General features: G+C 50.9%; 1 protein-coding gene across 1 annotated transcript; it reads right to left on the reverse strand.

Annotated features, from left to right (window-relative positions):
• Nucleotides 1-1,936: 1,936 nt before the first annotated feature.
• On the reverse strand, nt 1,937-14,744 carry LOC309557451 (uncharacterized protein). The gene is made up of 4 exons (XM_082260169.1): nt 14,663-14,744; nt 7,556-7,582; nt 3,603-3,770; nt 1,937-2,127 (listed from the first exon to the last, which is right to left on the reverse strand). The coding sequence occupies exons 1-4, from the start codon at nt 14,709-14,711 to the stop codon at nt 2,021-2,023; spliced, it is 351 nt and encodes a 116-aa protein (XP_082116295.1). The 5' UTR covers nt 14,712-14,744; the 3' UTR covers nt 1,937-2,020.
• Between the last annotated feature and the right edge of the window lie 1,593 nt (nt 14,745-16,337).

Consider the following 16,337-nt stretch of genomic DNA (forward strand, 5'->3'; position numbering starts at 1 on the left):
ACAGCCTCTGCATTACCTGTACCATGTCCGCAGCCCCTGCATCTCCTGTACCATGCCCGCAGCCCCTGCATCTCCTGTACCATGCCCCCAGCCCCTGCATCTCCTGTACAATGCCCGCAGCCCTTGCATCTCCTATACCATGCCCGCAGCCCCTGCATCTCCTGTACCATGCCCGCAGCCCCTGCATCTCCTATACCATGCCTGCAGCCCCTGCATCTCCTGTACCATGCCCGCAGCCTCTGCAACTTCTGTACCATGCCCACAGCCTCTGACATCTTCTGTACCATGCCCGCAGCCTCTGACATGAAGAAGAAAATAATGACGTTATGCTGTTGGGTCGGTATAATAATGCTATGGGGTCGGTATTAAATTATTTCCAGGGCTGGTTTTTACTTCCAGTCCGGCCATACCGAGGGCCAAATGTGGCCCTTTGGTAGCCTTTATGTGGCCTTGGTGTACTATGCATGGAGAGGGGGGAGTAATTCTTGGTATCTGTTCTTATTCTGTATGTATGGACTCTGCACAGTACCACTTCTCCTGTCCTGTATGCCGGGTGTAATTCTCGGTATCTGTTCTTATTCTGTATGTATGGACTCTGCACAGTACCACTTCTCCTGTCCTGTATGCTGGGTGTAATTCTCAGTATCTGTTCTTATTCTGTATGTATGGACTCTGCACAGTACTACTTCTCCTGTCCTGTATGCCGGGTGTAATTCTCGGTATCTGTTCTTATTCTGTATGTATGGGCTCTGCACAGTACTACTTCTCCTGTCCTGTATGCTGGGTGTAATTCTCGGTATCTGTTCTTATTCTGTATGTATGGACTCTGCACAGTACTACTTCTCCTGTCCTGTATGCTGGGTGTAATTCTCAGTATCTGTTCTTATTCTGTATGTATGGACTCTGCACAGGACCATTTCTCTACAGTACAGTTAGCTGTGTAATGCTCTTGTAGGACCCTCTAGTGTGCTACTAGACTCATGGTAAGTTTTGTGAGTCAGAATTTGGGTTGGGTTACTGCAGGTCAGGCTGGGTGGCTCTACAAAGGCAGGTCTCTGGTACCTCCCCCTGGATCTAGAAGCTTCTAGAAGCTTCTGGAAGTTAGTGGGCAGAGGCTAGGAGGTTCTGATTTGCATACTTAGGGGAGTCTGACCAATCCCCAGGCAAAATATCCTGGCAGGGTGGTTAGGTCAGCCCTTAAATATGGTGGAGACATGCCAGCAGGGGAGTCGGGTAGAAGATGGAGTGCTGAGGGGACTGTTGGTGGCCTACGAGGGATCTCCTGGGTCTAAGGGGGTTCTGCCTCCACAATGGGCTCGGGCTTGGCTTGGGAAGATCCTATCAGCAGAACGGTTTGAGGAGGAATCTTGCTTAATGAGCAGCAGGGTGGAAGGAGGACAGAGTGGGTACATCAGCTTACCCAGAGATTTACAAGGGGAGAGGCTACCAGGTGTAGCCAGCTTTCAGGAGGACAGCGTTGTGCTTTACCCTTCCTATACCTTACCCTGGGAGATCTTCAAAGCAGCCAGCAGGGCTGGTAGTTCCTGCAGGCAGTGGAGCTGGGAGCAGTTCTACAGAGGATGCAGTATGCAGCCTACAACATACTATTTTTTGAAGGGGGCTGAGAGCTCCTAGTCCTCAAGGGACTTTGCCACTGATCCCTAAGGACTGAGGGTGTCCAGGAAGGAGAACAGTCCAGGATCTCTACAGAGGAAGGAATTTGTCCCAATTTATTGTTTTCAGTCAAGTTGGGCATCCAATAACCCCTCTTCCCCATCCAAGTTGTTATCCCTAATAAGAAAAACAACAAAAATAAGCTCTTGTGTCCGGATTCAAGTGGAAAATGGATGTTGCCTGGCTGTGCAGGAATAGGGGAGCCAGTAACCAGCAGCCCCTGCTGGGGCAGTGCTACACTCTATTGAAGACAATGACTGGCTTCTGCATATAGAAATTCTTTATTGTATAGAATGTTTCATGATGATTTTGGGACATTCTTGTCTGTCGCCTTCTGGTGGTGGTCTCAGGCATTGCAGAGCGGGTCTTTGCAGCACTCTACAGTCAGACTGCGGTGCTTCCTCTTCTTGGCACGCTCACATCGGGATTGGGTTGTACATAAACGCTCCAGGACTGCAAGGAAGAGAACCAGGAAGAGTCAGTAAGCAATGTTTAGGACATAAGGGTACATGGTGTGTGTGGGGAGAAAGGGGGTACAATGTGTGTGTGGGGGGGGGGCTTAGTGGGTTTGATGTGGGGTAGATTAAAAAAAAGAAGATGTAGGTGGGTTCTTGGTGGGGGGTTGGGATATGGTGGAAGAATGACGATAAGTAGATATGGGTTGAGGGTAGTGATGGGATTGGCATATAGGAGTGGGTGATGGGATTGGCATATAGGAGTGGGTGATGGGATTGGGATATAGAGCTCGGAGCTTGGGGGTTGGATTACTGGGCTTAATATTGGTGGTTGAGTTGGGATAAAGAGGTCAGAATTGGTAGTAGGGTTGGGATATGGAGGTTGGTGTTGGTGGTGGGGTTGGGATTTTAAGGTCGGTGTTGGTGGTGGGGCTGGATTATGAAGCTCAATATTGGTTGTGATGGTTGGGATATGGAGGTCAGTATTGGTAGTGGTTGGGATATGGAGGTCGGTGTTGGTGGTGGGGTTGGGATTTTAAGGTCGGTGTTGGTGGTGGGGCTGGATTAGGAAGCTCAGTATTGCTGGAGCTGGGATATGGAGCTTTCGTGATGTGGTTGGTATATGGAGGTAGGTGGTGGGGTTGGCATATGGAGGTTGGTGATGGCATTGGGATGTGATGTTCTGTATTGGTGGGGCCTGGGATTTGGAGCTCAGTATTGGTGGGACTGGGATATGGAGCATGGTTACGGTGGTGGGGTTGGGATATGGAGCTCAGGATTGGTGGCGGGGTTGGCATATGGAGGTTGGTGAAGGGGTAGGCATATGGAGGTTGGTGGGGAGGTTGTAATATGGGACTCAGGATTGGTGATGGTATTATGATAGGGAGCTCAGTATTGGTTTTGGGGGCTTGGTATTGGTAGTGGGAGTTGGTTTATTGAGGTCAGTGTTGGTGATGGAGGTTGCGTTATGGAGGTTGGTATTAGTGGTGGAGTTGGGGTAGGGAGGTCAGTATTGCTGGTGGGGGTGGGGTTGGGATATGGAGGTCAGTATTGGTGGTTGAGATATGGAGGTTGGTATTAGTGGTGGAGTTGGGGTATGGATGTCAGTATTGGTGGTGGGGTTGAGTTATGGAGCTCAATATTGGTTGAAATGGTTGGGATATGGAGGTTGGTATTGGTGGTTAGGATATGGAGGTCAGTATTGGTGGTAGTGGTTGGGATATGGAGGTCAGTATTGGTGGTGGTGGTTGGGATATAGTAGTCATTGTTGGTGGTACGGTTGGGTTATGGAGCTCAATATTGGTTGTGATAGTTGGGATATGGAGGTTGGTATTGGTGGTAGTGGTTGGGATATGGAGGTCAGTATTGGTAGTGGTTGGGATATGGAGGTCGGTGTTGGTGGTGAGGTTGGGATAAGGTCTGGGGAATAATAAGATTGTTGTACAGTGACAAGTAGTTGAAACTGGAACTTACCCATAATGCCCTCCGAGGTGCTAGCGTAGTAGTTGTCTCTGTTCTCATTGCCACTTGGACTCGTTATGGGCATGTGTGTCCTCTGGCAAGTGTCCTGATCGCTGCGGCATTCTACTTCTTCGTGTTTTTTACATGCTGGTGGAGAGGCGCAGTAATGGCATCTCAATTCTGAGGAAGGAGAGAGAGGACGGGCAATTATCCAGAGGCTCCACAATGGGGCCTCCAGCACTATTCCATTGTGCTCAGGAGGAAAGGGAACTCCATATGAAAGACACTGGAAGAAGATAAGGTAGAGAATAGTTGAGGATGCAGAGAAGGCTTGGAGGGACGAGCAGTGGAAGATGGGATTTAGAATGTGGAGGCCAATGCAGAAGACATAGATCTCAGGAGGCAGGGGGAATGAACAGGGTTAGTGAAGGATGCAAAAAGTAGAAAGAAGGCTGAGAGGCAGGAAGAGATGATAGTTAAAAATCACAGTGCATGCATGGGGGAACTGAGTGAAGGGTGAGGCTGGTGGATGAAGGTCATTGGAGGCTGGCAAATAGAAGTACACAGAACTTAGTGCCGCCTGGGAGGAGCAGAATGAAGGCTGAGAGGCAGAAAAGGCCATTGGAATGTACATGGAACTCCATGGAGGCCAGGAAGGGTTATATTTGCATAGAGGGAATTTACAACGGCTGGAGAAGCTGTGCATGGCAACCAATCTGCGTTCATTTTAAAGCGTAACTGAACAGCCGATATGTGGCTCCTTACCCTTCTGCTGCCGCTCTTCTCGTCGGTACCACTTGTTATGGAACCTTGGCATGTTCACCTATTACACTTCAACCCAATCCCCTCCAGCTACTACTCATTACTGACCCTTGGCCTGTCCTCATCTATACCTCCACCCGATTCTATCCACCCTCTACTCATTACTGACCCTTGGCCTGTCCTCATCTATACCTCCACCCATTCTATCCACCCTCTACTCATTACTGACCCTTGGCCTGTCCTCATCTATACCTCCACCCGATTCTATCCACCCTCTACTCAGTACTGACCCTTGGCTTGTTCACCGACTACACTTCCACCCGATCCCCTCCAGCAACTACTCAGTACTGACCCTTGGCTTGTTCACCGACTACACTTCCACTGGATGCCATCCACCCTCTACTCATTACTGACCCTTGGCCTGTCCTCATCTATACCTCCACCCGATTCCATCCACCCTCTACTCAGTACTGACCCTTGGCCAGTTCACCGACTACACTTCCACCCGATCCCCTCCAGCAACTACTCAGTACTGACCCTTGGCTTGTTCACCGACTACACTTCCACTGGATGCCATCCACCCTCTACTCATTACTGACCCTTGGCCTGTCCTCATCTATACCTCCACCCGATTCTATCCACCCTCTACTCATCACTGACCCTTGGCTTGTTCACCGACTACACTTCCACCCGATTCTCTCCAGCTACTACTCAGTACTGACCCTTGGCTTGTCCTAATCGACACTTCCACCCGATTATATCCACCCTCTACTCAGTACTGACCCTTGGCCTTTCCTCATCTACACATCCTCCTGATCCCATCCAGCTACTACTCAGTACTGACCCTTGGCTTGTTCTCATCTAGACTTTCACCCAATCCCATCCACCCTCTACTCATTACTGACCCTTGGCTTTCCTCATCTATACCTCCACCCGATTCTCTCCACCCTCTACTCATTACTGACCCTTGGCTTGTCCTCATCTATACCTTCACCTGATCCCATCCACCCTCTACTCATTACTGACCCTTGGCTTGTCCTCATCTATACCTTCACCTGATCCCATCCACCCTCTACTAATTACTGACCTTTGGCATGCCCTCATCTATACCTCCACCCAATCCAATCCATCCTCTACTCATTACTGACCCTTGGCTCGTCCTCATCTATACCTCCACCCGATTCTCTCCACCCTCTACTCATTACTGACCCTTGGCTTTCCTCATCTACACTTCCACCCGATTCTCTCCACCCTCTACTCATTACTGACCCTTGGCATGCCCTCATCTATACCTCCACCCGATTCTCTCCACCCTCTACTCATTACTGACCCTTGGCTCGTCCTCATCTATACCTTCACCTGATCCCATCCACCCTCTACTCATTACTGACCCTTGGCCTGTCCTCATCTATACCTCCACCCGATTCTATCCACCCTCTACTCATTACTGACCCTTGGCTTGTCCTCATCTATACCTTCACCTGATCCCATCCACCCTCTACTCAGTACTGACCCTTGGCTTGTCCTCATCTACACTTCCAACTGCTGTCTGACCCCCCCCCCCCGCCTGCTTTCTTCCTGGTGAGGCAATCCTGAGGGCAGCTCCCTGGCACTAACTTGCAGCAAAACCCATCCTCACCATCAGGAGTCTAGTGAAAACCAGCTAATGCTTAGACCCCGCACCTCCACGTGAGCCCACATCATCTGACAGGGGGATATGCTTGTCTACTCATCCAACCATCTACCTGTGAACTTCTCTACTGCTGAACCCACTGGCCTCCAAGCCTGATCCCAGACCATGACAGCCGTGGAGGCCTGGATAGAGATGGAAGGAGGCAGTGAAGGCAGTAATGGAGGTAGGAGAGGGCAGCAGATGAAGGGATGGAGGTGGGAGGAGACAGCAGAGGCTGTGATAGAGGTGGGAGGAGACAGCAGAGGCTTTGATAGAGGTGGGAGGAGACAGCAGAGGCTGTGATAGAGGTGGGAGGAGACAGCAGAGGCTGTGATAGAAGTGGGAGGAGACAGCAGAGGCTGGGTTGGAGGTGGGAGGAGACAGCAGAGGCTGGGTTGGAGGTGGGAGCAGACAGCAGAGGCTGGGTTGGAGGTGGGAGGAGACAGCAGAGGCTGTGATAGAGATGGAAGGAGACAGGGGAGGCTGGGTTGGAGGTGGAAGGAGACAGCAGAGGCTGGGTTGGAGGTGGGAGGAGACAGCAGAGGTTGGGTTGGAGGTGGGAGGAGACAGCAGAGGCTGGGTTGGAGATGGAAGGAGACAGGGGAGGCTGGGTTGGAGGTGGGAGGAGACAGCAGAGGCTGGGTTGGAGGTGGAAGGAGACAGGGGAGGCTGGGTTGGAGGTGGAAGGAGACAGCAGAGGCTGGGTTGGAGATGGAAGGAGACAGCAGAGGCTGTGATAGAGATGGAAGGAGACAGGGGAGGCTGGGTTGGAGGTGGAAGGAGACAGGGGAGGCTGGGTTGGAGGTGGAAGGAGACAGCAGAGGCTGGGTTGGAGATGGAAGGAGACAGCAGAGGCTGTGATAGAGATGGAAGGAGACAGGGGAGGCTGGGTTGGAGGTGGAAGGAGACAGCAGAGGCTGGGTTGGAGGTGGGAGGAGACAGCAGAGGTTGGGTTGGAGGTGGGAGGAGACAGCAGAGGCTGGGTTGGAGGTGGAAGGAGACAGGGGAGGCTGGGTTGGAGGTGGGAGGAGACAGCAGAGGCTGGGTTGGAGGTGGAAGGAGACAGGGGAGGCTGGGTTGGAGGTGGAAGGAGGCAGTGGAGGTTGAGGTGGAGAGGAGAAGGCAGCAGAGGTTGAGACAGAGATGGGAAAAGACAAGGAGGCTGGGTAGGGATAGGAGGAGACAATGGAGGCTGAGACAGAGGTGAAAGGAGGCTGAGATATGGATGGGAGGAGACAATGGAGGCTGTAATAAAAGTGGGAGGAGACAGGGAGGCTGGAATAGAGGTGAGAAAAGACAGAGAAGGCTGGGATAGGGTACAAAGAGGCAGGGGAGGATAGAAGTGGGAGGCAGTAGAGGAGAGAGGAGGGGGATGAGGCTGGGATGAAGGATAGAAGGGAGTCCATAGTAGTGAAGGTTGGGGTGGAGGGAGGTGGGAAGGTTAGAATGGAGGTGGGTGGAGGACATAGGAAGGGTGCCAACCTCAATGGAGGCCAGGAAGAGTAACACAAATGTTTGGTATTTTACTCACTCTGATTTTTCGTCGCCGGCTCCACCACTAGAAGAAAAAAATAAGGATAATTTAGTATCTGATCATGAGTCTGTTCCTCATCACAGGGAGGCTGAATAGGAGGAAGGAGAACCTAAAACTGACCTCCTTCTGAAAATGCCAGTTGTCTGGCTGTCTTTAGCTGCAGTACATTCTGGGAAACTGAGCTGAACTGGGAAAATGATAAATGATACAAATAAATCTGTGAAAAGTGTGGCTGCATTTGTATTCACCCCCCGGAGTCAATACTTTGTAGCTCCGCCTTTCCCTGCAATTCCAGCTGCGAGTCTTTTTGGGGATGTCTCTACCAGCTTTGCACATCTAGAGAGGACATTTCTGCCCATTCTTCTCTGCAGAATATCTCATCTCTGTCAGATTGGATGGAGAGCGTCTGTGAACAGCAATTTTCAAGTCTTGCCACAGATTCTCAATGCAATTTAGGTCTGGACTGTGACTGGGCCATTCTAACACATGAAACCATTCCATTGTAGCTCTGGATGGATGTTTCGGGTCGTTGTCCTGCTGGAAGGTGAAGCTCCGCCCAGTCTCAAGTCTTTTCTTCTAAGATTGCCCTGTATTTGTCTCCATCCATCTTCCCATCACCTCTGACCAGCTTCCCGGTCCGTGCTGAAGAAAAGCATCCCCACACCATGATGCTGCCACCACCATGTTTCACAGTGTGTTCAGGGTGATGTGCAGTGTTAGTTTTCCCCCACACATAGCGTTTTGGTTGAGTTTTGGTCTCCTCTGAGCAGAGCTCCTCCCCCCACATGTTTGCTGTGTCCCCCACATGTCTTCTCCCAAACTGCAAACAGGACTTCTTATGGCTTTCTTCCATCAATGGCTTTCTTCTTCTCACTCTTCCATAAAGGGCAGATTTGTGGAGCGCACGACTAATAGTTGTCCTGTGGACAGATTCTCCCACCTGAGCTGTGGATCTCTGCAGCTCCTCCAGAGTTCCCATGAGCCTCTTGGCTGCTTCTCTGATGAATGCTCTCCTTGCCGGTCAGTTTAGGTGGACGGCCATGTCTTGGTAGGGGCCCGGCCGGTCAGTTTAGGTGGACGGCCATGTCTTGGTAGGGGCCCGGCCGGTCAGTTTAGGTGGACGGCCATGTCTTGGTAGGGGCCTGGCCAGTCAGTTTAGGTGGGACGGCCATGTCTTGGTAGAGGCCCGGCCGGTCAGTTTAGGTGGGCGGCCATGTCTTGGTAGGGGCCCGGCCGGTCAGTTTAGGTGGACAGCCATGTCTTGGTAGGGGCCCGGCCGGTCAGTTTAGGTGGACGGCCATGTCTTGGTAGGGGCCCAGCCGGTCAGTTTAGGTGGACGGCCATGTCTTGGTAGGAGCCTGGCCGGTCAGTTTAGGTGGACAGCCATGTCTTGGTAGGGGCCCGGCCGGTCAGTTTAGGTGGACGGCCATGTCTTGGTAGGGGCCCAGCCGGTCAGTTTAGGTGGACGGCCATGTCTTGGTAGGGGCCCGGCTGGTCAGTTTAGGTGGACAACCATGTCTTGGTAGGGTTGCAGTTTTCCCATGATGGATTGATCAGCGCTCCGTGAGATGGTCAAAGCTTGGGAGATTTTTTTATAACCTAACCCTGCTTTACACTTCTCCACAACTTCATCCCTGACCTGTCTGGTGTGTTCCTTGGCCTTCATGATGCTGTTTGTTCACTAAGGTTCTCTAACAAACCTCTGAGGGCTTCACAGAACAGCTGAATTTATACTGAGATTACATTACACACAGGGGGACTCTATTTACTAATTAGGTGACTTCTGAAGGCAATTGGTTCCTCTAGATATTAGTTAGGGGTATCAGAGTAAAGGGGGGTGAATACAAATGCAGCCACACTTTCCACAGATTTATTTGTATCATTTATCATTTTCCTTCCACTTCACAATTATGGCCACTTTGTGTCGGTCTATCACATAAAATCCCAATAAAATACATTTACATTTTTTGGTTGTAACATGAGAAAATGTGGGAAATTCCAAAGGGTGTGAATACTTTTTCTAAGGAGGAGGACAGGTTTTCTCATTACATACAGTGATGTCCCTTTACTGCCCTCCCCCCTCCCCCCAGTACAAGTCTATGGATTGGGTCTGACTAAACAGCATGGACTTTCTATAGCTCCAATCACATCCCTGACATACAGATCTCCACATTATAAACAAGAATCAAAATATGGGACAGCAAAGACCTCTGCAGAAGTCACAGAAATAATAAAGGAAAAGAATGAAAGGAGATGTGAGAAGTGCGGGGCGGCTGAGGCCGGTCTACGCCCTGACAGTAATTGGTGGGTGTGGGGCCAGGATGACACATGGCAGCCGCTCCCAGCCGGGCACACCGGATTCTGTAGATAGAGAGACATTCACAGCTCCGCCCTGATTAATATCATAGAATAGTCTATACATATATATATATATACATACAGCTCCGCCCGGAATAATTATTATTGTTATAGAAGAGTCTTTTCATACAGCTTTGTCCTCATTATTATAGAACAGATTATTACAGCGGAGTTCTGCCTTAGGGCGGTTTCACACTGCCGCGATGTGATTTGGTCGCAGTGTGGGTGGAGCTCTGTGCTCCCGCGGTTCCCCATAGACTTCTATTACGTCGCCTGTTTTTGACATATTTTCTGAAAGCCCACGAAATGCACCGCACGCTGCATCTTTGGATCGCTTTCAGAAAAAGCGCCAAAAAACGCAAAAACCTAATCGAATTCTATGGGAAACCGCAAGTAACCAGCATTAAAAAATGGCGGGTACACTGCGCTGCGGCCAGAAGAACAGCGCGGCAGTGTGACACCGCCCTTCATGATCTGCTCTGGATCGTATTCTCAAATCGCACTTCTAAGCCAGGTAACAGACGCAGTGCCCTTTAAGGGCTCATTCACTTGTACTTTGGTCTCTGAAGAGCGATCCGCATTGAATCTCCTCCTCACCGCCTGCTTTAACCCCTTCATCCCAACAATAGCTCAGTGCAATGGCGTGCATTCCATACGGTTGTGCACCACTTACAGAGCAGCCCCATCCACTTAAACGGGTTGGAGTTAAAGTGTTAGGGGGTATAATTCCTGCAAAGATCCAAATTACAGCCTATCATCCATAACCCCCCCCTTGTCTGTCCTCCACTATTACCGTCTATCGTCCATAACCCCCCCCTTGTCTGTCCTCCACTATTACCGTCTATTGTCCATAACCCCCCCTTGTCTGTCCTCCACTATTACCGTCTATCGTCCATTCCCCCCCCCCCCTCATCTGTTCTCCCCCATTACCATCTATTGTCCATAACCCCCCCTCATCTGTCCTCCCCCATTACCATCTATTGTCCATAACCCCCCCTCATCTGTCCTCCCCTATTACCATCTATTGTCCATCCCCCCCTCATCTGTCCTCCCCTATTACCATCTATTGTCCATCCCCCCCTCATCTGTCCTCCCCCATTACCATCTATTGTCCATCCCCCCCTCATCTGTCCTCCCCTATTACCATCTATTGTCCATCACCCCCTCATCTGTCCTCCCCTATTACCATCTATTGTCCATCACCCCCTCATCTGTCCTCCCCTATTACCATCTATTGTCCATAACCCCCCCTCATCTGTCCTCCCCTATTACCATCTATTGTCCATCCCCCCCTCATCTGTCCTCCCCCATTACCATCTATTGTCCATAACCCCCCCCTCATCTGTCCTCCCCCATTACCATCTATTGTCCATCCCCCCCTCATCTGTCCTCCCCCATTACCATCTATTGTCCATAACCCCCCCTCATCTGTCCTCCCCTATTACCATCTATTGTCCATAACCCCCCCTCATCTGTCCTCCCCCATTACCATCTATTGTCCATCCCCCCCTCATCTGTCCTCCCCTATTACCATCTATTGTCCATCCCCCCCTCATCTGTCCTCCCCTATTACCATCTATTGTCCATAACCCCCCCTCATCTGTCCTCCCCCATTACCATCTATTGTCCATCCCCCCCTCATCTGTCCTCCCCTATTACCATCTATTGTCCATCCCCCCCTCATCTGTCCTCCCCTATTACCATCTACTGTCCATCCCCCCCTCATCTGTCCTCCACTATTACCATCTACTGTCCATCACCCCCCTCATCTGTCCTCCCCCATTACCATCTATTGTCCATCCCCCCCTCATCTGTCCTCCCCTATTACCATCTATTGTCCATCCCCCCCTCATCTGTCCTCCCCTATTACCATCTACTGTCCATCCCCCCCTCATCTGTCCTCCACTATTACCATCTATTGTCCATCACCCCCCTCATCTGTCCTCCCCTATTACCATCTATTGTCCATCCCCCCTCATCTGTCCTCCCCTATTACCGTCTATTGTCCATCCCCCCCTCGTCTGTCCCCCCCTATTACCATCTATTGTCCATCCTCCCCCCTGTCTGTCCTCCCCTATTACCATCTATTGTCCATAATCCCCCTGTCTGTCCCCCCCTATTACAATCTATTGTCCATCCTCCCCCTGTCTGTCCCCCCCTATTACCATCTATTGTCCATCATCCCCCTGTCTGTCCCCCCCCTATTACCATCTATTGTCCATCCTCTCCCTTGTCTGCCCCCCCCCATTACCATCTATTGTCCATCATCCCCCTGTCTATCCCCCCCTATTACCATCTATTGTCTATCCTCCCCCCTGTCTGTCCCCCCCTATTACCATCTATTGTCCATCCTCCCCCCTGTCTGTCCCCCCCCCCATTACCATCTATTGTTCATCATCCCCCTGTCTGTCCCCCCCCATTACCATCTATTGTCCATCATCCCCCTGTCTGTCCCCCCCTATTACCATCTATTGTCCATCCTCCCCCCTGTCTGTCCCCCCCTATTACCATCTATTGTCCATCCTCCCCCCTGTCTGTCCCCCCCCCCCATTACCATCTATTATCCATCGTCCCCCTGTCTGTCCCCCACTATTACCATCTATTGTCCATCATTCCCCTGTCTGTCCCCCCCCCTATTACCATCTATTGTCCATCATCCCCCTGTCTGTCCCCCCCTATTACCATCTATTGTCCATCCTCTCCCTTGTCTGTCCCCCCCCCCATTACCATCTATTGTCCATCACCCCCCCCCCCCAGTCTGTCCTCCCCTATTACCGTCTATTGTCCATCACCCTTCCCCCGTCAGTCCTCCACTATTACCATCTATTGTCCACCCCCCCCCCTCGTCTCTCCTCCCCATTACCGTCTATTGTCCATCACCCCCCTCTCGTCTGTCCCCCCCTATTACCATCTATTGTCCATCCTTCCCCTTGTCTGTCCCCCCTATTACCATCTATTGTCCATCATCCCCCTCATCTGTCCTCCCCTATTACCATCTATTGTCCATCCTTCCCCTTGTCTGTCCCCCCCTATTACCATCTATTGTCCATCCTTCCCCTTGTCTGTCCCCCCCTATTACCATCTATTGTCCATCCTTCCCCTTGTCTGTCCCCCCCCCCCCATTACCATCTATTGTCCATCCTGCCCCTTGTCTGTCCCCCCCCCTATTACCATCTATTGTCCATCCTTCCCCTTGTCTGTCCCCCCCTATTACCATCTATTGTCCATCCCTCCCCTTGCCTGTCCCCCCCTATTACCATCTATTGTCCATCCTGCCCCTTGTCTGTCCCCCCCCTATTACCATCTATTGTCCATCCTTCCCCTTGTCTGTCCCCCCCCCTATTACCATCTATTGTCCATCCTCCCCCTTGTATGTCCCCCCCTATTACCATCTATTGTCCATCCTTCCCCTTGTCTGTCCCCCCCATTACCATCTTTTGTCCATCCTGCCCCTTGTCTGTCCCCCCCTATTACCATCTATTGTCCATCCTTCCCCTTGTCTGTCCCCCCCTATTACCATCTATTGTCCATCCCTCCCCTTGCCTGTCCCCCCCCCCTATTACCATCTATTGTTCATCCTGCCCCTTGTCTGTCCCCCCCCCCCTATTACCATCTATTGTCCATCCTTCCCCTTGTCTGTCCCCCCCCCCCTATTACCATCTATTGTCCATCCTCCCCCTTGTATGTCCCCCCCTATTACCATCTATTGTCCATCCTTCCCCTTGTCTGTCCCCCCCTATTACCATCTTTTGTCCATCCTGCCCCTTGTCTGTCCCCCCCCTATTACCATCTATTGTCCATCCTTCCCCTTGTCTGTCCCCCCCTATTACCATCTATTGTCCATCCTTCCCCTTGTATGTCCCCCCCCCCCCATTACCATCTATTGTCCATCATTCCCCTTGTATGTCCCCCCCTATTACCATCTATTGTCCATCCTTCCCCTTGTCTGTCCCCCCCTATTACCATCTATTGTTCATCCTGCCCCTTGTCTGTCCCCCCCTATTACCATCTATTGTCCATCCTTCCCCTTGTCTGTCCCCCCCTATTACCATCTTTTGTCCATCCTGCCCCTTGTCTGTCCCCCCCTATTACCATCTATTGTCCATCCTTCCCCTTGTATGTCCCCCCCCCTATTACCATCTATTGTCCATCATTCCCCTTGTATGTCCCCCCCTATTACCATCTATTGTCCATCCTTCCCCTTGTCTGTCCCCCCCTATTACCATCTATTGTCCATCCTGCCCCTTGTCTGTCCCCCCCTATTACCATCTTTTGTCCATCCTGCCCCTTGTCTGTCCCCCCCTATTACCATCTATTGTCCATCCTTCCCCTTGTCTGTCCCCCCCTATTACCATCTATTGTCCATCATTCCCCTTGTATGTCCCCCCCCCTATTACCATCTATTGTCCATCCTTCCCCTTGTATGTCCCCCCCCTATTACCATCTATTGTCCATCCTTCCCCTTGTATGTCCCCCCCCTATTACCATCTATTGTCCATCCTTGCCCTTGTATGTCCCCCCCCCTATTACCATCTATTGTCCATCCTTCCCCTTGTATGTCCCCCCCCTATTACCATCTATTGTCCATCATTCCCCTTGTATGTCCCCCCCTATTACCATCTATTGTCCATCCTTCCCCTTGTATGTCCCCCCCCTATTACCATCTATTGTCCATCCTTCCCCTTGTATGTCCCCCCCCTATTACCATCTATTATCCATCCTCCCCCCAACATTGGCGTCACTCACCCTGAATCAGGACGATGGCCAGCAGTGCGCTCAGTATAATCGCCTTCATGATGTTTTTGCAGGACAAGGTCTGGTTGCTCTTTTATATGATGACCCCCCTCCCCTCCCCTGTCTGCCCTGTTCACCCCCCGCCCCCGCCCCAGCCGGTATAATCCGCTTACTGTTAATTCTCCACCCAGGAGACTGGCTGTGGATTTTGTTCTTCAGAGTAAACAATGAGTTAGAGATAGGATGTATAGGAATGCAGGGAAGAGATATGAAGACATTTCCCAATATAAGAGGACAAAACCACCAATTCATAGGGAGCTCTGCCCATCCTCCAATCACTGAGCCAAACTGGGGGGAACAGATGTCCCTAATTATAGGGGTTCACCCAGTGTTAAGGTTACAAGACGGGCTATAGCTGTGTTCAGTTTGGGTCCTGATAAAGTCACACAGGTGATGGTGTTGGAATTGTATTAATATTTGTGGACATTTTCCAGGACGTGTTTTATATAAATTACCATTATGTCTCCAAGTGTCAGATTTCTGGTAATCGCTATGTACAGATAATATGGCTTTACCTGGCATTGAGGAAAGAGCTGTAATTGTAGAAACCTTCCATTACATGGAGACTGCATACCACTGACCTGATCTCTCAAACGGCGGGCGCTTTGGGTGGCTACCGCTGGAGAGAACGCCGATCCGGATCTATGGCAGTGCGATGCAAACTCCACCGCGCAAATGTATATCAGCCAGCCGGGGCCCCGGTATTCACTGCGGAGATATATTAAAAAAAGGGGGGGGGGATGTTAGGACTTTACATAAGGACATGACATGGTAGGATAATATACCTCCATCCCTAACAATTAAATAAAAACAAGGGGGAATTGGGACCCCCCCTCATCTGTCCTCCACTATTACCGTCTATTGTCTATAACCCCCCTCATCTATCCTCCACTATTACCATCTATTGTCTATAACCCCCCCATCTGTCCTCCCCTATTACCATCTATTGTCTATCACCCCCCCCTCATCTATCCTCCACTATTACCATCTATTGTCCCCCCCTCATCTGTCCTCCACTGTTACCATCTATTGTCCATCACCCCCCTCATCTATCCTCCACTATTACCATCTATTGTCTATACCCCCCTCATCTGTCCTCCACTATTACCATCTATTGTCTATCACCCCCTCATCTGTCCTCCACTATTACCATCTATTGTCTATCACCCCCCCCTCATCTATCCTCCACTATTACCATCTATTGTCCCCCCCTCATCTGTCCTCCACTATTACCGTCTATTGTCTATAACCCCCCCATCGGTCCTCCACTATTACCATTTATTGTCCATCATCCCCCTCATCTATCCTCCACTATTACCATCTATTGTCCATCATCCCCCTCATCTATCCTCCAGTATTGCCGTCTATTGTCCATCACCCCCCTCTTCTGTCCTCCAGTATTGCCGTCTATTGTCCATCACCCCCCTCTTCTGTCCTCCAGTATTGCCGTCTATTGTCCATCACCCCCCTCTTCTGTCCTCCACTATTACCATCTATTGTCCATCACCCCCCTCATCTGTCCTCCACTATTACCGTCTATTGTCTATACCCCCCTCATCTGTCCTCCCCTATTACCATCTATTGTCCATAACCCCCCTCATCTGTCCTCCCCTATTACCATCTATTG

This window comes from Pelophylax lessonae, assembly GCF_965119305.1.
Source record: "Pelophylax lessonae genome assembly, chromosome: 6".
NCBI lineage: Eukaryota > Metazoa > Chordata > Amphibia > Anura > Ranidae > Pelophylax > Pelophylax lessonae.